The sequence below is a fragment of the Polypterus senegalus genome, chromosome 14 (assembly GCF_016835505.1).
Source record: "Polypterus senegalus isolate Bchr_013 chromosome 14, ASM1683550v1, whole genome shotgun sequence".
In the NCBI taxonomy this organism is placed as follows: domain Eukaryota; kingdom Metazoa; phylum Chordata; class Cladistia; order Polypteriformes; family Polypteridae; genus Polypterus; species Polypterus senegalus.
Window position 1 is genome coordinate 30,256,364 of NC_053167.1, and position 24,074 is coordinate 30,280,437.

The window sequence follows — 24,074 nt, forward strand, 5'->3', positions numbered from 1 at the left end:
ATCCACTTACAGTCCTCATGTACACAGGCAGACAACCGGCAATCCAGACCTCAACCACAAAACGATCCAGGACAAAATGAATAAGTCCAGGTAACCCAACAGAAGTCAGGCAGAGAGACATGAACTTGAAACACAAATTACAAAAACTTTTTTTTTTTCTTTTGGTCCCTGGCCCCCTTTTTAAAAGCTGTGTTGACATCCTTTGACCCCAACAGCCCCTGCACCCTCAGCAGAAGACCAATCAGAGCCACTGCAGGGACTGCTGGGAGTTACAGTTTCAAATTCTAGCAAAATATGCTCTTGGATTGGCTACTTTCACCATCCCAAGCTGTGTTTTCCTCTACAGTTGCTTCCTGTTCTCTCTACAGTGCAGTATAGCCACGAAAAAAGCCATGAAAAATTGCGGAGGACATTTTGCGGTTTCCGCTAACAATTATTAGTTAGGTTCTAAGACAAAATCTGCAAACAACTGAGGCCGTGAACACTGAATCGCATCTTCAGGGGGTCTACTATATATCAGTGTAATATTCTGTCATAACTCCATTCTCTGGCTTCGTGCTGCAGGCCACACAGACTTGCGAAGAATTGGAAAACCCACAGGTTCTCAACAGTCAGTTTAATTTTACTTTAGACGCATTTTTTCTGTCCATGGAACTTTTATATTAAGAAAGCCAAAGTTACAAGCTTCATTTCCGTGTATATTTTTTTATTTAACATCTTTATTTTCGAATTTATTTTATTTATTAAGTTTGCCCCATTATCATTTTCGAATATCAGCAAGTAGTTAATGGTTTACTAAGTTTACCACCACGATTTGTGTCACAAAGGTTCACTTAAAAAATCTATCAAAGCACCATTATTCTTTTGTCCGATATTACGTATCTGTACTATGACCAAGTGTTGGCTTAGTGCTTTAGGTTCCATTTTTCTGGTAATGACTCACATATTTCTTTTCTGTATTTGGCTCAGTCTTTTGCATTTTGGATCTGATTGATTTATTGTGCTTTTGTTAATGACTTTTGACAATTCTTGTTTAACAACAATAAAGGTTTAGTTCTTTGGTTTTTGATAGCAATCCACAGTCTACTTAGAATCCTGTTTATTACACACATTTCCTTGTCTAATGCTATTAACATCCAGTAGTTGTCCCCCTGCATAGTCATGCCCCAAGAAGGTGCAGGCACCAATTGGGTGCGGGTGTGTGTTTCACTCCACAATTAACGGAGGTACTGACTGGCCGTGCCGCATACTCCTAGTTAAACAGCTATCATAAAAGGAGTCCTGCACAGGACAAAAGAGGGAGGACTCATATCATAAGAAAATAGACTACCCAGATCGAAAAGTGATCAAAGAAGAACAGAAAGATAAGGAGGAGGTTAACAGGAGAGAAGAAGTAGAGAGACACAGATGGGGAGAGAGAAAGAGAGTGCCCATGCTGAATGGATTGAGGGGCAGGTGGTCTGGTGTGAGCCTTGGGGCTGTAGGAGTTAGAGGCTGTAGAAGTGGTGCTCCTATTGAGTGCTTACCTGGGAGCAAAAGCGGCCCAAAATGTGGTGTTACCTGCAAACACCCAGAGACTGGCGGTGGAGGATGTGTGAAGCTCAGATTAGGAGCATTATTGAGAGTCATTAACAATCGGGACCTGGTCCTGGGTTTGGATGGTGAGCTCTAATAGTAATAATAATAATAATACATTTTATTTATATAGCGCCTTTTCCATGCTCAAGGCACTTACCGAATATAAGAAAGAATTGCAGGGTATATAGTATATAGCATTGCACAAACCAGATAAATAAAAAAAGAAGATTAAGACAGTCTGCGATGGGCTGGCGCCCTGCCCGGGGTTTGTTTCCTGCCTTGTGTTGGCTGGGATTGGCTCCAGCAGACCCCCATGACCCTGTAGTTAGGATATAGCGGGTTGGATAATGGATGGATGGATTAAGACAGTGAATTCAGAGAAAAAAAGCCTAACAGACCGCATAATTGATGGTCTAGCACACACACACAGGTTGCATGAACATCTTGACAGAGAGGTAAACTGAGAGAAGATAGATGTTTTATTAATCCCTGGGGGAAATGAACATACTCCAGCAGCAGCATACTGATAAAGAAAAATATTAAATCAAAGAGTGATAAAAATGCAGGTATAACAGACAATAATTTTGTATAATGTTAACGTTTACCCAACCCCCCGGGTGGAATTGAAGAGTAGCATAGTGTGGGCGGGGGGGGAACGATCTCCTCAGTCTGTCAGTGGAGCAGGACAGTGACAGCAGTCTGTCGCTGAAGCCGCTCTTCTGTCTGGAGATGATCCTGTTCAGTGGATGCAATGGATTCTCCATGATTAACAGGAGAAATCAGAAGGGTAATAAAGTCAGGTAGAGCTAAAAGCCTTCCTGAACAGATGAGTTTTGAGTTGTTTTTTAAGAATTCATGGAGTCAGCTGATCTAATTAATTTCGGTAGGTCATTCCAGAGTCTGGGTGCTATATAGCTGAAGGTCCTGTCATCCATGGAGTGTAGATTAGTGTCGGGCACAACAAGATTGCCAGAATCAGAGGACCTAAGTGGGTGGGCAGGCACATAGTGATGGAGAAGGTCAATGATGTAGTTTGACATGAGGTTATTTAAGTATTTGTAGGTTATTAGCAGGATTTTATATTTGATTCTGTAAGACACAGGGAGCCAGTGAAGAGAGAGTAGGATGAGTGTTATGTGTTCGCTACTGCTGGGTCGAGTAAGGACTTTAGCAGCTGAGTTTTGAATAAGCTGGAGCTGTGATATAAGATTAGAAGGGGCACCTGCCAGTAGGGAATTACAGTAATCGATGCATGATGTGATAAAAGCATGGACAAGTTTATCAGCATTAGAGAAGCAGAGGAAGGAGCGAGCATGGGATATGTTACGGAAGTGAAAGTAAGAAAGTTTCTTAATATGATTTATGTGGGTGGAATAAGAAAGGGAGGAATCAAAAATTACACCAAGATTCTTTACAGTAGAGGCAGGTCTGATGAGATCACCGCCAAGATTGACTGGGAAGGAGCTCATTTTATTAAGTTGCACTTTAGTCCCGATTTGCAGGAGTTCAGCTTTGTTGCAGTTTAATTTTAAAGTGTTCTGTTCCATCTAGGTTTTAATTTCACTGAGGCAGGTTGTGAGCTGAGAAAGCTCTGATGAAGTTCCTCTTTTAACATTGAGGTAGAGTTGAGTATCGTCTGCATAAAAATGATAACCCAGTCCATAGCTACATATAATATGGCCAAGGGGAAGCATATAAATACAGAAGAGAAGAGGGACAAGGACAGAGCCCTGAGGAGCTCATTGTGTGACTGGCACTGAGCTGGATCTGCTGTTGCCAAGACTAACAAACTCTTGCCTATCAGTAAGATAGGACTTGAACCACTGGAGGGCAGTGCCAGAAATACCCAGCATGTTCTCCATTCTGGACAGTAGAATGTCATGTCTGACCTGAGTGTCAAATGCTGCACGGAGGTCTAATAGAATTAATACGCTGGTTTGTCCAGAGTCTGCTGCCATAAGCAAATCATTGGTTACCCGTAGCAGAGCAGTTTCACAGCTGTGCCGCGCCCTGAAACCAGACTGAAAGGGTTCCATCAAGTTATTAGAGGTTAAGTAATTGGTGTGTTGGGAAGCTACAACATGCTCAAGAACTTTTGACAGAAAAGGTAAGTGGGAAATAATCCGGAATTTGTTAAGATTGTCAGCATCAAGAACAGACTTTTTAACATTGGGGTTAAAGAAGCAATTAGTAATTAGTGGAAGCCCTACTGTGAAGCAATGGGCAGCAGGGACCTGGGCCTGTTATTTGAAGGTTGACTGCACTTGTCGGCCGGCGTCTCCTCCTTTTGCAAGGTCTAAATAGGATAAGGAGAGGAGACACTAGGTTTAAAGGGAAGCGTTGGGGCTCATGAATTTTATGAGCTATCTCTAGCTTTTAACCTCATTGCTTTATTGGATTATTTATTGTGGCTGGTTTTAACCTTTGCCGTTTTAATAGATTATTTATTTAAAGGTGATTTTGCACTGCACAATTTGCAATTTTGTTCCTGGATGGATTTAAAAAAAATTACTGTATACCTCTTTGCACCTATCCCTTACTATGTGTATTTGTCCTCATTTGTCCACCTCATCTCAGTGACGTTATTGTCAATGGTGGATTCAAGGGACTCCCAGAGGGAATTGGCATAATGGAGCTAACCCGCACTGTCACGGGGTGGCTGGATATGGAGAGTGTGTGTACTTTGGTTCAGCCAAGCTGCTTTGAGAACTGTTTGACCTGGCCATGGTCATGAGAATCAAGCAATATAGGGCAACAACGACATAAGATGGTGCTGTGGTGACATCACAGTCAATGAAAATAATTGCAATAAATCCAAAAACTAAAACCCAGAATCATCACATAGGTGAAATAATTTGTTGCAGCATTCTACATTTTTCATTCTTAGCCTTGTAGACATTTTTGACACTTCTAACACCAGTCTTCTTACTAATCAAAAATCCAGATATACAGTATAACTGTAGGCTGCTCTTTTAACTTACTTGGTAACTCTTCTCTAGAACTCTTCTCATAGTTGAGCTATTGAATGTGTTTGGTATCCACATTCAGACTGAAGATTAATACAGATTAACTAGATCTTAGCAGAAGGTAGAGTCTGTTAAATCTTGGTAGAAAGGTGTAGTAAAGAAAAATAAAGTAGATTGCCCTAATGATTACTGCCCAGTAGCACTTACTCCCATAGCCATAAAATGCTTTGAGAGGCTGGTGCTAGAATACATCAAGGACATCATCCCTGCCAGTCTGGACCCCCTCCAGTTTGCTTACCGTTACAACAGGTCCTCTAAGGATGCCATCTCCATAACACTTCACACCACCCTGTCTCATCTGGAGAACAAGAACTGTTATTCCAGGCTGCTGTTTGTGGACTACAGCTCTCCATTTAACACCGTCATTCCATCCAAGCTCATCACTAAACTCTTGGATCTGGGGCTTAGCTCTTCACTGTGCAACTGGGTACTGGACTTCCTTACTGGTAGACCTCAGCAAGTGCGTATTGGTGGAAAAATCTCCTCCATCATCACCATCAACACTGGCACCCTGCAGGGCAGCGTGATCAGCCCCCTTCTTTACTCTCTCTACACCCATGACTGCGTAGCTAAGTACAGCTCTAACACCATCCTCAAGTTTGCTAACAATACCACTGTAATAGGTCTGATCTGGAAAGATGTTATATAAATAAAATATTATTATTATTATCCTGGAAGCTTATGGAGAAACAGTCCCGACAGATTACCAGTACATAACAACACCAATTCTGGAAATACATTATGCATAAAAGAATAAAATTTTAATTATGACAGATAGGTAAATCAGTGCCACACAATCAAAGGAACTGATATGTTTTAAAATTTCACTGAAAATCCCAGAAACGAAATCACACTTAGTCATCCTCAGTTTAATGAATTCTGACATATTTTATGCAAGTAGGATGTTCAGGTACAGTTAAATATCAACACTATTTGCATACAATGATTTTTTTTTTCTGCTCAATCAGAAGATAAAACTAAGAGACCTAAATGTTAAAGAATGGACTGAGCTCCTTATGGACACCACAGCAGAGAAACCTAAGAAAACTACAGTGAAAAATAACATATATGCTGTGTTTAGAGTGGCAGAAAGAAAAAATACATATATCTGTTTTGAAAAGGAGTGGTTGCAAGTGACATACAACATATGCAGAAAGGTGCATTTAGGCAGATATCAGCTAGCACTGTAAAAGCATTAAAAAATGATGTAATTTCAATGGCAGATTGTTGCTTGCATTTTTGGTGTAAACACAGCTGTAAATAGATTAAGACTAATTACAAATAAAATGTCAAGAAAAGATCAAACTTCTTTTAAATGATTAAAATCCAAACATTTAATACAAAACTCTCTATCAACTGAAAAAGTCAGTAAACAAAATTAATTCTCTAGATGATTCATGTTTCTTATCTGGTTAATTTCAGGCTTCACAACCAAACTGGGGCAACAATAAGAAGTACACTAATGGAGGACCACAGAAGAGCTTCATGGACTCTGTAAGTAAAATACACATTATATTGAACTATATGTTTTAGTTTTGCTATGCATTTTAAAGTTTTTTTCCTTCTATCCCCCCACTTCCATGTCATTCCTAATCCATTTATAGTATAGTGGAGGGCTTGAGCCTGTGGCACAGATTCTGATATAAGGCAATAGCCAAAATGAGATAGGGAACCAGTCCATCAGACTCACACACAAGTATTCATTCATACTGAGTCAGCATAGAATTACTAGCTATCATGATACACGTTTTTTGGGAGACAGAAGAAAATACCTGGATACCTGGATAAAATACGTACATTTCAAAATGAATAAATATGTGTAGCATGCTAGCAACATGCTACTGATAGCTTTTCCACCTACATATGGGAACCTATTCAATAATGTGAATTTAGTCACTCATGTGTTATATAATTTATTGTATTATATTGACTAGTAACAAGAGTAAAGTTTTAAAAACCTAATGATTTGAAATAAACACCAAAAAGAAGTAGCTTCAATAGCAATAAATGTTATTTATATACAGAAGCAAGGTTAACATCCTGAAATCTATTCTCCTTGAAGGTATAAGTACAATATAAGGCACCTAAAAAAATGATAAGCCAATCATTACCACCAATAATGCAGATTACTTGCGAATGTAAACTTATTCATATTAGAATCAAATCATTACACATTCTCAGCAAGTCCTACACTGACTATTAAATGAAAAGTATAAGAATTAATGGAGAGAATTATAGTAGGTAATCTAGCAGAGTGTCTTGATTTACCAGTCATCTTCTACAGTCTACTCGTATGGTCTTCAATGACAAGATATTCTACATTACTTCTGGCTTAGACTTTGAAATAAATAAATGATTTTTTGCCCCAAATTCATTCATGCACATTCCTCATCCGTACATAAGATGAAAACCATCCATGCACATTTTCAGATCTAAAAAATACATGAAACTTTACAAATAATACATTTTGTGCATATATGTTTAACAGATCATTCCTTAAATTTTATAGAATTGACTCTTCCCCCCAATACATGTAGTAAATATTATATGTCTATTTCACCCACTGAAGTGAATATAAGAATGAGTTGTATGTTATGTAATCCATTTGAAAAATTAAGAAAGCCACATTTAACTTCACAGTCTAAAATAAAGTACCTTTTTATATACCTCCTAGCAAAACTTTAAAAATTATGAAACAATTTGCATTGTTAAATAATATATTTAGTTATTCAGAGACCATGTTTGCAGTTATCTGAAAATGACATGTACAGAAGAATATATAGAAGTAGATTTAGGCAGTTTGATTTAATTTTGCTTTAAAATTAAACATGATTCAATAATATTCATCTTTTAGACTTTTTGCTTTGCTGCCAGAGTAAATGTATAATTTGTTGATTAAATAATATAGTTGTCAACAATGCTACTAAATGTTCAGGAGTAACAGTTTTGACAGCTGCGCCACCGTAGAAAAACTGCAATTCTTCACCTAAATCATTCCTTAAAGACGCAATATGCTTTATGGTTTATCTTTACGTACAAAGTAAAATGCAAACTGCATTTTTAGCCATTTTCTTACTTTAATACATTGACCAACCCTTCAAATTACAATGAAATAACCACACTGGCCCTCATCAGATTACCCTGGGGCAAATAATACATTATTTGATTTTATGGTGCGGGATAACATCATAAGGAGACAGCAGAGCAATAAATCTACACATACAAAGATTATACAATATATTAGTACTGTTTTTGTATACCTACTAGCTGTGTTATTAAGTTTTGCCTAGGAAATTTCCTAAGACAATGGGTCTAATTATAGTGCTGTCAATTACTCAGATCCGTCATACGTACAGTACTATGTAACCAAGTACTTTTCTGTATATAATATTTTTTTCTAACGGTATTAGTTTACTAGAGTCCCTTATTCTTGAAAATGTTTCATGCAATTGCCCATCAGTAAAACATTTTACAAAGAAATTTATGCTTTTCCTACTGTCTTACCTTGGCACTTGCTGATTTTCATTGGAAAACATAGTTTTATAGGAAACTCTATTCTTTTGATTTCAAACAGGAAATTTGTAGACATACCTTATATACTCCCAGATAAGTTCTCATGCGGATAAATTGGGACTTGATTTTTTCGTATAATTTGTGGTATTTTATAATGTCTGTCAGTCGTATAAGTCTAATGCGGAAAACCCACGGTATTGGTCCAAGAGATTATGATATGCTAACACTCACCTGAGAGAGTAACCACGGAGCACACTCTTTTTTTCCTATGTGAGTGCAGCAATGTGCTGTATCAGCAGAAGCTCCTAACACCCCCCACCCCCATTCTCTCTCTCGTGCCTATGTGACCACACGGTAATACCCAAACTATTCTGAAGCAATTTTTGCACTGATTTATGTTTTTATGTATCTCACACCCTCATACACCTTTATTGTAAGAACATCAAATTCAGTCAAAAGAAAATATGAAGCTGGTTTTAAGTTAAACGTTATTGACGTAGAGAAAGAAATTGGTAACTGCGCTGCTGCAACAAAATTCAATGCGTCTGAGAAACTGATGTGAGATTGGAGGAGGCAAGAAGATGTAAAAAAAATAAATAAATAAATGTCACATTTTTGAACGGGCGTATAAGTTGGGGTCTGATTTTATGAACGATTTTTCAGGTTTTAAGACCCGACTTACTGTATATGTGAGTATATACGGTAATAGGAATTTTGGGTATAAATGTAATTTCAATTTGTATTAAGACCTGTAAAAATGGTAGCTTCAATTATGTTTGAATGTATTGCTTTGATCTGTAATCTTGAACTGTTACAAAATTTTGAAGGGTTTAAAGCAAAAGTAATATACACTGAATCTTGGTTTACTTTAACTTCAGCATTGACATTTACAGGTGACATGTTTTTGTGGCCTATGCAATGAATTAAATGTTATAAGCATTGTACAGAGAAGAACAGGTGAAAAGAAATAATATTGTGAACACAATGTCCACCTGATCTATATTCTGTCTATGGGGCTCCCTTTACTGAGCTTCACAAGCATTTAAACTGAACAAGGCATGCCATCGGTCATGGCATATGTTGTGCATAGGCCTTGAAGTGGGGATGCTGTGCTGCATTTCCCTGTTTCTGCTTTACAAACTAGAGTGTACCAAGACACTGAGGACTGATCTGCAGTGAGACACCCCAGTTCTCCCCAGTACTGCATGTTCTGCATTTTACCACTAAAGTAGGATGTTTACTCCCCTTCCATTCTTCAGTGTATATGATTACGTTTCAACAGTTCCAGGAAAACAAAGCCTCTCCAGCTTGAACTGCTATATATAAATACAGTATTGTGAAGAGTAAGAAGAATTCGAAAGAACAGGGAATAACTATGTGTTTCTGTCCTTCCACTTTGCTTTTGCTGGCTGCCTTAATTTGCACAGCCGTTAAAATGATGATGTGATAGCCTGCTCTCTAGAATATTATCATCAGCAAACATTAACAAATAAAAGGCACACTGGCCAGCTGATTTTCTTTTTTCCATAATTTCAGCAAATTTCAATAAAATCCATCAAGCATTTTTTTTAGAATTTGGGATTAGTTAGTGAGTTATTTTTTGATGTTCACTTTACAGATAATTTATGAGCAAATGAAATACTAGATGTGCAAAAAAATGCTATTATAATATTTAAATTACAAAAACAAACAAGTTTTGTGTGCTAAATTGTAATTTTGGAAAAGTTTAATATCACAAAAATAAACTAAATTATGGAACAATTGGATAAAAAGTTCCGCATTGGAGTATTTTACGTTTATGAGAGTTCCATTAAAAATTAGAAAAAATACTATGAATCTTTACACTTTTTCTACTGCTGTACCTTATTTTATTAGTAGTATTAGAAGTAAATTTTTTTTTTTTAAAGCTGTACACTTCCAATCACTATTTGCTTGCAAATTGATAGTTGTAATAATAAAACATGTGTTATTAAGGTTGTTAAAGTGTTCATTTCCTAAATGCATTGATCGTTCTCCCATTAAGAATTTCTTGCAACTTTACTGTTTTTCAGTGTTTTCAATAACAGGAATGCTGCACTAAACAGGACTTTTTTTATTTCTTAAGGTTACCCAATTAATAAACATAACTATTGTTTCAGGGACTACAAGGGAGGGGGAAATCTACCTATTCACACTGTTATCGTTCCCAGAGCAGCAGGATATCTGTAAGCCATGTGAGTATCATGCTTAACCATCCATAATTAAAAAAAAAAAAATCGGTGAACAAATATCATAGCTGCCATTTTTTTTTTGTTTTGACAAGCTCAAGGTGGAAAACTCACAACTCGGGGCTTTTTTAGATCCTGTTGAATAGAGCAACTGCATTCAAAGTGTTTTGAATCCTCTTATCCATGCCAATTCAGTTTAGTTGAGCATTACAATTATTGATTCTGTTGTAATTATCAAAACCGAAGCACTACTGCATTAATCTTATTTGATCAAGCAGTCATAAGGAAAGCATAATCAATGTAATTTCATTAAGTCATGTTAGCAGTCTATAAAAATAACTAGTACAAAAATATGTGTATGCAAGCCTTAAGTCAAGATCAAGAATAGAAAATACTTAATTGATAGAATAAAAGATAATTGGAAAGATACCTACATTGGAGCAAGGAGGCATGCTGACATCATTCTTTTTTGACTGAGTACTGAACTTCTGAGCAGTGTGGTATTTCTGTGTGTTTTCTAGTGCATCTAGAATTTTCTCCTAAAACTTTGTGTTCTGGTTCCCATTATGGTACAGTGCAATAGTCTTTAGAGCCTTTTCACTTTGTTGTTTTTTAATCGGCACAGGAGGAACCAGTCACGTTTTACTGTTGAGGAGAGCCCCGGTATAGCATAGATATGGAGAAGCGCAAACTGAATTATAGCCATGTCATATTACATGAATTTTCCAGTGACTTAGACTTCTTTTATATAATCTTAGTGAATAAAAGGTAGTCAGTCATAGTACATTCCCATGACTGCCAGTTGCATAGTCTGACATATCTAGTGAATCCAACTAGTCTGCGGCTCAGCCTGACAAAATCAGATGGGTCTGATTATGTCTATAGTCTTAGGAACGACCCTTTGTGCATTAGAGCTGACAACCAATGAGCGCTCACTTAGAAGTGCAATTCAGATAATGCAGCTGTGAGAAATAAGGAGCACAAGAAAATATAAATAATAAATATAACTTTAATAGGGGAAATGTAAAGCAGATATGTCAAGATCTAAAGAAGGTAAAAACTGATAAGCTTTTAAGTGAGATGAGATGAGGAGCAGTGAAGCACCTTTAAAAACTTTTTATGTCTTATGCAGGACAATTTTATCCTAAAATTCAGAAGCAGTAAGAATTTAAAGAGGACTACTGCAATAAATAAATAAGGAACTCATAGTTCAGTGTAAAAAGCAACTGTATATTTGCACAAGACAATGATGTTCAGCAGCATTAGGGCATTAGAGCAAAAATTAAAAAGAATATCAAGATATTATAAATGCTAAAAAGCAATTAGTAAAAAATATTGCAGAAAAAAATAAAAGATAACCCAGTCACATTCTTTTCTTTAAAAGTGAAAGAATGGTTAAAGAGGAAGTGAACTATATTAGAAACAGCATAGGGAACTAAACCATACAGACAGTGAAATAGCAGATGCTCTAAAGTTACATGTAGAAAAACCTGCAAAACCTATCAACAGTTACATGGACTATCAAGCGGGAGTACTTAATTTGAAATTGTAGAGGTAGAATTGCTGTTAGGGTCAGAAAGGCTGAAGTCAGACATATTGATGGGACCAATTAACATTTCCCCTAGAGTGCTTAAGGAGGTTAGTGAGTACCTATTAACACCCTTCACACGTATTGTTTAAAAATCACTAGAGACTTGAGAAATTCATAAAGACTATAACCTTTGACTGTTACCACATTATATACAAAAATGGGAGATCAAGTATATACAGGTAACTACCGTATAGGCAAGTATGCTTAGCCTGTATCATGGTTAAATTAATGAAAGAAATTATTAAAGAAGATGTTAGGTTAGGGAGCACATGGCAATAACGGGTGTCATTATGTGTTTAGAAGACGTGATAGTGTTTCACTAACATGCTAGTATTCTGTGAGAAGGCAACTAAAGTATACAATCAAAGGTCTGTGTCATATTGTTTATGTTGATTTTTATAAACCTTTTGATAAAGTCCTACAGAAGAGGTTAGGGATAAAACTAAAAGACAGTGGGAATTCAAAGTGCATTGTGTAGATGGGGTCAAATCTGCATTAAACACTTGAAAGTAAACTAAGGTTTGTCAGGACCCTTTTCTGAATTAATTTATGCCATAAGTAGTGTCACTCAGTGTCTAGTCCTGGGACCTCTGCTTTTTAATTGACATGAATGATCTGGGAGCTGGTCACGTTTACAGATGATATTGTATTAGGAAGAATGAAAGATAATGTTGAATGAGCTGAATGACTACAGGTGGAACTGAACAGAATACAAGATTGGGCAGATTGGTGGCAGATTGCTTTACATGTAGGAAGAAAAAATGTTATATTTTGAACATTTTATTATTTGCATAAATTATTGTATATACTGTAAGTGACTTATAGAATTTTTTGTAAATTATGGTACACAGTACAGTAATAATTTAAAGAGATTGTTTCTTTAGGGTTATTTCCCGTTTTGTGCTATCTTCTTCATGTGCTGCATCTACTAAAGACCAGCAAATTAACTGTGAAAGAAACTGAACCATCGTTTCCATGATTAGGTCCACATTGTCTTCAGTTAAATGGTTCTGTCTGCAAAACCATTCTATGTATGTATTCTGATATCTTTTCAATTTTATATTGTTAGCAGCCTTCTGGGAAGTACCCTTGGTCAACAAGAAGTGAGCTGCAGGAGATGATTAATATGGTATGTCAATTTTGTAACAAGACTTTTTGATTAAAAGGGTGGATATATTGTCACTGAGGTGTTAGGAAACAGTAACTCACAGTAACCATTTATGTATTACTGTATGTCTGTACATTTATACTATACTGAATTCAGAGCAAATGCTATTTTATTAATTGATAATCAGGAAGGAGTTATGATTATACTGGAATCTAATCCACAGTTACACTGTAGAAGGCTAATGGATTTTGATGAACTGATAAACCAGATAATAATGGAATCAAATAAAGAAAAATCTGATTTAGAATTCCAGAAATATTATCTGACACTACTCGGACAATATAGTTTCTAATACTGGAAAAAAAATTTCAATGCATTTTGTCTTCTTTAGGTACATGGTCTGGTGTTTATTCAATGGGGGTGCTTTTTGAGTAGCTAGAAGTTCTTTCTCCAGTTACTCCAACTCTGATATGGAGTCTACTAAAGCACAAAAAGCACGTTCTCATGTGTTATAGCTAATGGAATTTGAGATGTGTACTTCATACACTCATTTGTAATAGGCTAACAATAAACTCAAGTTAAAAAAACAATCAGACCAATACAAGCTTATTGAAAGTATTCTACCCCCTTGGAAATTGACACATTGTATTATAATACAACATTCAATCACAGTGGCTTTAATTTGGCTTTTTTGCTTTGTACCCCTTCAATCCCTCTGACCCCCCATAGATTATTGTCTATGTGGGAGGAGCAAAAGATTTAGATTTGTCAGGAATTTCGATCTCCCATTTTTGACAGACCTTGATGTTTTAGGGTTCAGGAAAACCTCAGTATCTCAATGATGGGTGTGTGTCTGTCTCTGTGTTTGTGTCTGTGTGTCATAGTTTCTTGAGGATGGTCTAGAGGTAAAATGGCTGGACGGATAAATGCCAAACTCAAAACTTAGGCCTGTTATGAGATGATGATGTGCTGGTTAGTTTTTTAGGCAAATCATGCAAAAGAAAGGGGCACTTTAGAAGATCCCTCAACTGCTGTAATTCTGAAATTAATTATGAATTCTTCTCATCAATTGCTATTTTAATGACCTATTTCATAATCAGAAACATCAGCATCACAGTGATAAATAATTACTTAAATGTTATAGAATAGTTTGGGTAACTTGGTTCCTAGGCCCCAAAGCCTACTGATGCTCATGTCCAATTTTTTTTTAAATGAGTAACAGAAAAAGACTTTTTAATTTTTAAGTGGAAACAGATATCTGCAAAATGATCTAAATTATTTAGAAGTATAAAACACAACAATATTTATCACATATTAGGATGTCATTCCAGCCTTGAAACTGCGTGCACCGGTGTCTTGTCAGCTTTACACATCAGAACATGAGTAAATCATTTTTCTGCTCAAGCCATGTCAGGCTACAAGGGAATCATGATTGCTCATCCATTTTCAGCTCCAGCAACAAATTCTAAATTTGATTGAGATTTGGACTCTGCCACTCCAGGTCATTCACATTGCTGTTTTTAAGCCATTTCTGTGTAGCTTTGGCTTTATGCTTGGGATTGCTGTTTGGATGTAAAACAAATCTTCCTAGGCACAGGTTTCTTGCAGACTACATCAGGTTTGCATCCCTTGCTCTATGATTCTATCATGATCTCTCATTTTTTGTGCTGATTTTCCTCTAGGCAGATTTACAGCTCTGCCATAATCTTTACATTTGTTGATAATTGTATATATATGTATGATAATCATGAGCTGATTTATGGCCAAACGAGTTGAGGCTATTAGTGCTTATGGCCAAGGCCATAAAAAAAGGATAATGATATTAAAGAGATTGCCAAAAAAGGCCCAATGCTAATTAAATAATTATAAATCCTGCATAAAAGCACTGAGAGAAGTATCGTTTTCAAATTGCTGCCACATTACCAGTTCTGCTAAAAGTCCTGATAACGGTGATCCCATTGGCATGCCTTCTTTCTGAGTGTAGTATTGAAAACATTGCTCTATCCCAGTTCACACCCAAAATTTGGATACGCTATGTAGACGACACATTCGTCATACTAAAAAATGATCAGCTGAAAGAATTCTACAACCACATCAACACAATATTCCCTGCAATCCAATTCACAATGGAAAAAGAAATTAACCGGCACATCAGCTTCCTGGACATCTACATCGAAAGAAATAATGATGCCACCCTGACCACTAGTGTTTACCGTAAAGAATACTTTGCAGACAAAATATTACACTTCAACAGCAACCACCCAGTATCTCATAAACGGAGCTGTGTTAAAACTCTATTCAGAAGAGTCCACACCTATTGTAATATGAAGGAAACAAAAATGAATGAGAGACGCAATCTCTTCCATCTTTTCACTTCAAACGTATACTCAAAAACATTCATTAATCGAAGCCTAAACAGAAGACGCCAAAAAACTTATCAAACAATGGACTTGAATCAGAACCACCACCCCACCTGGCACTCATTCCCATATCACCACAAGGGGTCTGAAGGTGCAGTGTGCATCCTGGCCAAGTCAGGCGTCAGAATAGCACACAAACCCCCAAACAATCTGCGCACGGTCCTCTTTAATGCCAAAAACAAGAAATCGACAGCAGAAACAAGAAACACAGTGTACAGCATTCCATGCAGTTTGTGCTGAGCGGTATACATTGGACAAACTGCAAAAAGAATCGCAACACATATACAGGAACACCACAATGCCATCAGAAGAAAGGACCCACTATCATTGATCTATACGCACACTAAATTAATAGGACATACATTTGACTGGGACCATGTACAAGTAAAATTCAAGGCCAGTACGAAAAGTGCCAGAGAGCTGGCCGAATCCTGGTTATCAAATGAGAACGCCATCAACAGACACTTGGACATAAATCCAGCATACGTAATTTTTTGCTATATATTGCCTTTGATTCTTGTAAGTCTAAGCATTATCCTCTGATGAAGACCCCAGGCAGGGGTTGAAAGCTCAGGAATAAAAAACTACTTTTGATACGAGATTTCTTTTTCTCCCTTTGTGGATCTCCAGCTGCAAATATATATAGTGGACACTAGGGGTCGTTGTTGCCCCATTGAACCCATCAGACAGACGTCCTAGACGCACGTTTAAAAGCACAGAAGAATAATCTTTAATAATTCTTGATTAAAGTGCACAAAGCGCTTTCCACAATTCTCACTAATAAACAAATAATAATAATAATAACAACAACAATAATCCAATCCTCCACTCCCAGCGGCTCCGTCACACACCCTCGCAACTCCAGCTCGATCTACTGGGGTATTTCTTCTCCGGGTCACCATCACATCTTCCTTTATTAATCGTCCCGGAAGTACTGCGGGCTTCCGTCCTCGTGACCCCGAAGCACTTCCGGGTTGATGTCCTCATAATATCCCCCTGGTTCTTGGTGAGCTCCCCCTGGCAGCACACACGGTACCCAACATGGCTGAGGATACGGATTCCGTGTCCCACGCTGACCTGCGGGAATCCAAGGAGTCATTTCCATCCAGGGGAGCTGCTATCTAGCATTCCGGAGGATGTAGTGCCCTATAAAGGCTGTTTCCTTCCTTGGAGGGATGTCCCGACCGGACTGAAATGCCGGCCGTTTTTCACTATATATATATATATATATATATATATATATATATATATATATATATATATATATATATATATAATATATATATATTGTGAACGATAGGGGGCGTTCTCACTCCCTTGAACCCCTGTCCACGACTCCAGACACCAGGTAAAAGTCCAAATGTTGACATTATTTTTCTTCCACAGTGTACAAAGCACACTCTCCTCCACAATACTCATATAAATCACTAATACTAATCACAAATACACAAATAACCAATCCTCCAGCTCCCAGACGCGTTGCCACCCTTCCACCCAGCTCAGCTCATTGTCTGTGAGTTCCCAAAGTCCTTTTATACTCCCTGACCCGGAAGTGTTTCTGCCCAATAGTCCACAAGTCCTTATTCCTTCCGGGTCAGGGTAAATAGTCCCTTTCTTCAACCCGGAAGTCCGTCGCTCTTCCTGTGACGAACCTCCGGGTCACAGGGCACGAAAAAGCCCTCGGTCCTCCCTGCAGCTCCCTCCTGTGGCCCCCACGGCATCCAGCAGGGCTTTGCATAAAAACTCCATTGTCCATGATGCACTGCTGGTCTTCTGGGGACCTCCACGCTGCAAGGAGGGCTCCACCTGGCGGCTTGGGGGTATTGGCCGGGATAAATGGCCGGCCATCCATCACAGTATTCCCCAGCGACGAATTATTATTCGGAGCGGCCTGCCCCGAGAGGGAAGTCTTCCTCCAAGAGGACGTCCTGGTTGAGCCTTGATTAAAACGAACATCTTGGTCCCTGGAGAACCTAGGGGGAATATTATTCCAAATTGACATCTTGTCCCCCACTTTTCAAGAACAGTTCCGCCAAATATGGCCCAACCTTCGGCACCCGTAACACTGCCTCTTTTCAATGGTCGTCAGGACCTGCAAGACACTCTCTACGGGCTCGATTAGCTTTTCGAGCTCCCGCAAGTTTATATAATTATTCATTTCGACCGGCAGAACACTCAGTTCCTTGTTCGTGTTACCTGCCGACCGGGAGCCAATGAGCACGCCTGCTTCAGGCACGTGCTCTGACGGGTCTCGCGGAGGCTTCTGGGACTTGGAGTTCTCAGAGGGTCGAGTTGCCTTCTTCGGCGAACTGCGGTCTGTCTTTAATATTTTTTCGACATCCCGATCAGCTACTTCCCGACCCTCCTTACCTTCTTGTGGGTTGAGCGATGCCTCGCTCGCCTCCCCCTTCCCCTTCGGAAAGACCAAGTCCATTCCTTCGGGCTCGAAGGTGCAAACAGCAGGACGCGGAGCTCCTCCTTCCCAGAATGCACCGGGTTTGCTACCGTGTCCCTCGTCGGCTACCATCATGCGGAAGTCGATTTCTAGGCGCTCTGGCTTCGACAGGAGAAGGCCGTCGTCTTCGGGGCAGTCTCCTTTTCCCCTCGGAGCCTCCAGGTGGTCATCTCCAAGGTACATGCACGGGACAAGGTGAGAAACAATAAAAGGATTTTTAATGTCGTTCCCGGCACGTACCTTAGAGGGATCGTTGCTTCCTGGAGGTTTCTCCGGACTTGTAAGGCCTCTCCTTAACTCCTCCCGAGCGTCGGCCATTGCACCTACGGCACTCCCGCTGGCGTTGTCGCTTTGCTTGCCCTTCTTCTTTCCCATTTTGGACTCGGTTTTTTCGGGTTCTGGCGATGCTGTGGTGATTCCTGATTCCGTAGTCTTCTCGGGGTTCGTTATCCACAGAAATATTTGATTCAGGTCCTCTACAAACGACGCTAGAGTATCCTGCCAGCTACGCCACTGTGAACGATAGGGGGCGCCCTCGCTCCCTTGAACCCCTGTCCACGACTCCAGACACCAGCTAAAAGTCCAAATGTTGACTTTATTTTTCTTCCACAGTGTACAAAGCACACTCTCCTCCACAATACTCATATAAATCACTTAATACTAATCACAAATACACAAATAACCAATCCTCCAGCTCCCAGACGCATTGCCACCCTTCCACCCAGCTCAGCTCATTGTCTGTGAGTTCCCAAAGTCCTTTTATACTCCCTGACCCGGAAGTGTTTCTGCCCAATAGTCCACAAGTCCTTATTCCTTCCGGGTCAGGGTAAATAGTCCCTTTCTTCAACCCGGAAGTCCGTCGCTCTTCCTGTGACGAACCTCCGGGTCACAGGGCACGAAGAAGCCCTCGGTCCTCCCTGCAGCTCCCTCCTGTGGCCCCCACGGCATCCAGCAGGGCTTTGCATAAAAACTCCATTGTCCATGATGCCCTGCTGGTCTTCTGGGGACCTCCACGCTGCAAGGAGGGCTCCACCTGGCGGCTTGGGGGTATTGGCCGGGATAAATGGCCGGCTATCCATCACAATATATATATATATGCACTGATCTGCCATAACATTAAAACTACTGAGAGGTGAAATAAATAAAATTAATTATCTTGTTACAATGGCACCTGGGTAGGATATATTAGGCAGCAAGTCCTTGAAGTGGAAATGGTATGCTAAAAGCATGAAAAATGGGTAAGTGAAAGGATCTGAGTGATTCGGAAAAGGGCCAAATTGTGATGGTTAGATGACTGAGTCAGAGCATCTCCAAATCAGCAGGTCTAGTGAGGTGTTCCCAGTATGCAGTGGTTAATACCTACCAATGTAGGACAAGGGTCATGGACAAGGTTGTGAATGCCCAAGGTTCACTGATGCACAAGGGCAGTGAAGACTAGTCTGTCTGGTCTACTGTACTGAGCTATTGTAACACAAATTGAGGAAAAGCTTAATGCTGAACATGAGAGAAAGTTGTCAAAACGCACAGTACATTAAACTGGCCACAGTGTTCATGCTGAACCCTGTCCATCATCAGAAGCACCTTCAATGGGTGTGTTAGTGTCAGAAATGCACCATGGAGCAGTTCTGATGAGTTAGGTTTTCTTTTAGATCATGTGGATGGCAAGGGGGTGTGTGCATTTTTTACCTGGGGAAGAAATGGATGCAGGATGCACCGTGAGAAGAAGGCAAGCCAATAGAAGCAATATGATGCTGTGGCAACCTTCAATTCTTTTTCCATCCTCTGACTTGTGCTTTTTAATCCCTCTTTCATGGAGTTGTTTGTTGATTCTTTTCATTATGTAGATTAGGCCCCCCTACTGACTCACCACATGTTGGGCCTTCCAGATACAGATTTATCTATAGTATAAGCAATTAATTTAGGCCACTTTGCAGCAATCTGTTTTCATTTTGACATTAAAGAGTTGTTTTCCATAGATCATTGTCAAAACAAGCCAAATGAAATCCAGTGTGATTCAATTTTGTATAACAATAAAATGTAAAAACTTTCAAGGTGATGAATACTTTCAATAGGCATTGCATATAGACTGCATAAAATGGTGACAGCCCAGTTCAAGTAATGATGTGGAGACCAGCAAATATTTTAGTTGATTTTAAGAACAGTATATTTAATCAGTAGATTTTCAGTGGTAGAAAAATGGGCATTTATATCTCAGCATCACTGAGAAAACCAACTAGAACTTTGGCCTCAAAATGCCAAACTTGTGTAATGATGAATGCTTCAAAAATGGACTGAGAAGTGCTCTTCAGAGTTTAGTAGAGTGTTACCTAGAATAGCAAGTAATGTTCCTCCTGGTCTGAACAACAGATATTTTGTATTTTTTGCTTGTTGATTCTTTTCAAATGCACTTCAGTTTTAATAAAACATCACTACCTGTTTTTTATTTTAACTACAACAGAAGGTCCATAATATTGAAGATGACATGGTCAACTTTTGGGAGGATCAACCAAAGATCTATGCCAATGAAGGCAAAGAGAACATAAGCAGACATCCATCCATGGGTGATATAAGCATGAAAAGTGACAACATTCAATTAGACATTTTTAATGATCTGGGGCCCAAGTTCAACACACTGGCTGGAATTTGTCAGTCAAATATCAGAAATGGAAACCAAAAGGTAACATATGAATGGGAATAAAGAATACATGGAATTTTCAGTTTTAATGGCCTTTTACAACATATTATGTAGGGAGAAACGTTTGAAATTTAGCTCACTTTTTTCATTCTCAGTAAGCCCCAGAGGATTATGTTGATACACCATTTTGCTAAACTTTAAAGTTAACACATGCTCAGCAGATGTGTGTAAAGTGTAATACAGTACTGTAATAAAAAAAAAAAAATCAGGCAACGTTTAAAAAGGTACAAATAATGTTTCTGTTGCAGAATTAGAGTAACCAGAAAGGAAGAAAATTGTAGATGTGGAAATGGAACAGCAGTGGCCATGGCCTGAGAAGTTACCAGTGCCAGATTTTGCACAACTCAGCTGATGGATGAGAAATCAGACAAAGAGTTTCATTGAATTGTTGACCAACACCATTCACTGCTCTAAAAAAAACAATGCTGATATAAAATGATAAAGTAAAACATGTCAATACACCTTTAAATGAATACAGATATTTAGAGTACAAAAAAGCCATGGCTTTTTGTGTTGGTCACCCATGCTTACATGCACTTTCTAATGGAAATTTCCGGTAATGAGGAACTTTTTTTTACAAAGTGTGTTTTTGACCTCCTTTGTTACCAGAATGGAAATCATTCTATCAATCTTGGAATTTTTTGCTTTCTAAATGACATACACGCAGCCTGACTGCTTGGCTGGAGTAATATATTGAGACATGGGAGGGGCTGTTATTTCCAGTTTTCATATATTTTTATACCTTTTATATACTGACTCAGAGACAAGCAGCAGTTTCAAATCAGCTTTTGTAAATTAGAATCTGCAAACCTGTTTACAGCATAATGTAAGTCTAGCACTTGTTCATTTTTACCATTGTATTTTGCTTATGTACATTTTTTTTGCAACTTGGTTTTGTGTCTGTTTGTTTCTGAAAAGTGAACAAAGCCTTTGTACAGATCATCAAAACAATACTCTCAATTTAAAGTATATTTGGAAGGATGGAAAAGATTCTAGAACTTCCATGGAATTTGAAGAGAACAGTGATTGACATATTAAAGAATGGCACTACTTTTTTATTATACAGTATGTGAATTTTTAATTACTTTGTTACTTTTGTATCTTAAACTGGATGGATTTGTTTTTTCACTTTCATAATATTTCTAGTGCAATAGTTTATCTTCAACATAAATGTATTTTGTGCTGAGTCATGTCTTTTGTAGCATTGTCCTGTTTACATGGTCTGTGTGTCTATGTAAATATGGTCCCCTGGAAACATAGGTTGAAGGATAACACAGAGTGGAACCATGGTCCCTCATGATAATTTGTCCTGTCAATCCCATCATCTGCATCCAGGTCATTCACTATTTAAACAGGAGAACAAAAAGAAAAAAAAAGAAGAAATCCCCTTTTACTATACCGACACGTCATTGCAGAGCCAGGAGAAAGCACCGATCCAGATCACTTACACCTTTTACTGCTTGCCAGTTTCAATGCCTGACAACTTCACCTTTCCAATGCCAAACCCTGGAATTTTTATCCATATATAATTGCCGTAGGACGCTTTTTCAGCTGAACAAGGTTCACAAACATTTTTCCTCTTCCATTTAATCTTCTGGACTTTTATGTGCATTTTGGATTCTCCATGTGGCTCATTGATTTCATGTTCAGTGTGGGGTCAAGGGAAGGTGTGTGTTGTACGTGTATATTAGTTTTTTGCTGCACCTTTTATTTATTACATTCCGCCAGTCACTTCAGGGGTTGAGTGTTATGTCTTGGATGGTTGGGGTGTGATATATATATATATATATATATATATATAGGCAGATTGCCGGGGTCATTACCTGGCTGGGATGCCTGGAGGGAACGGAAAGGGACAATAATAGCTTCCGGGTCACGAGAGAGCAACTGCCCTGAACTAGTAAAGGACAACAGGAAAGGAGATAAATGGTTCTGGCCTGTTTGGACCCGTGACCACCTGCAGGGGGTACCTCAAGCCTCATCAGAGCTGGAGAATTGTCACTTCCGCCACACCAGGCAAGATCGCAGATGAACCTGCCAGGGACGCCCATAATGCTTCCGGGGCAAAGGGCAACACTTCCGCCACACCAGGAAGTGCTGCCGGAAGATCATCACCAGCCACCTGGAGCACATTCGGGCAAGAATATAACGCGCCACCTCCTGACAGACTGGGAGCTAGAGTCGGGAGTGGGAGCAGGACAAAGCTCCCAGGTGGAGATGGGCGGCTAAGGACTGAGTTATAGAAGAGTTCATTGTGGGAGATTATTGCTGTGTGCTTTGTGTATTGTTGGGGACTGAAACCTGTGTTTATTTGTGGATGAATAAATGTGTGGCTTTTATAAAGATGTGGTTTCCGACTGGTGGTGTCCAGGCAAATATCACTATATCTATACTAATAAAAGGCAAAGGCAAAGCCCTCACTCACTGACTCATCACTAATTCTCCAACTTCCCGTGTGGGTGGAAGGCTGAAATTTGGCAGGCTCATTCCTTACAGCTTCCTTACAAAAAGCTACAAAAAGTTGGGCAGGTTTCATTTCGAAATTCTATGCGTAATGGTCATAACTGGAGGCTATTTTTCTCCATATACTGTAATGGAGTTGAGCTCGAAAGCCATGGGGGGCGGAGTTTCATGTGACATCATCACACCTCCCACATAATCACGTGAACTGACTGTCAACGCAGTGCGTAGAAAACCAGGAAGAGCTCCAAAAAGCGCTGAAGAAAACATGCATTATACTGTATAATTGAGAAGGCAGCGAAGCAATAAGAAGCGAGCGAGTGACATATAAAAGCATATTCATGAGTGCTGCTACTTCGGAAACAAAGCACGGTGTAATCCTAAAGTTTAAATTAAGTTCATAGACAGGCTGCTGCTGGCGTTTGTCATACCCACGGGTAATGCAAGGAGACGGATGCGGAGTTTTGATCACTTTGTAACTATGCAAATTTAGGTGAGACTGTGTTTGTGGGGATTGACAGTTAAGGCGGGTGGGGAGTCACGTCATCATCTACCCTTCAACATCTACCCATCTAACATTCAACTCATTTCGCTCTGAGCTGAGCTCTGCAGCTAACGCAGGCAGTGTTACGGAAGCGACTTTGTGACGCTGCCACCAAATACTCACAGAAAAATCCACAAGTTAATACACACGCTGTCTCTAGAGTTTCTCCACACTGAATCCTCCAGGCACTACTTACAAAAGCTTACATTGACAATCGTGTCACGTTATTTTTAAAATGTTTCCATTTCTTAGCATAAGCACAGCTGAGAAGCTTCGATGCATGTGCTCCATAACGCGTTAAAAAATAACACATTGAATCACACTTTGCATTCCAAGCAAAGGGGAACTTCTTTCAATGCATGATTTCCTGGTACACCGATTACATTGATCAGCGCATCCCGATTCATTTTAGCCTCGCACCCCCTTAGTTTGAGAAGAAGTATGAAAAAATATGAGGTTAACACAGAAAAACAGATC

General features: G+C 39.1%; 1 protein-coding gene and 1 long non-coding RNA gene across 4 annotated transcripts in view; one reads left to right on the forward strand and one right to left on the reverse strand.

Annotated features, from left to right (window-relative positions):
• The window catches only part of cdh26.1 (cadherin 26, tandem duplicate 1), a 116,651-nt gene extending 94,710 nt beyond the window's left edge, over nt 1–21,941 (forward strand). The window contains exons 15-19 of one of the 2 annotated variants that reach the window (XM_039734935.1): nt 6,027–6,098; nt 10,256–10,330; nt 12,985–13,044; nt 20,357–20,575; nt 20,842–21,941. In XM_039734935.1, coding sequence (XP_039590869.1) covers nt 6,027–6,098; nt 10,256–10,330; nt 12,985–13,044; nt 20,357–20,575; nt 20,842–20,847 — 432 coding nt within the window. In that variant the 3' untranslated portion in view covers nt 20,848–21,941. Of the gene's footprint in view, nt 1–6,026; nt 6,099–10,255; nt 10,331–12,984; nt 13,045–20,356 lie in introns of both variants that reach the window. The other variant, XM_039734934.1, reaches the window with a different exon arrangement.
• LOC120514523 overlaps nt 1–24,074 on the reverse strand; it is a 122,971-nt gene that overhangs the window by 12,344 nt on the left and 86,553 nt on the right. The window lies entirely within an intron of this gene.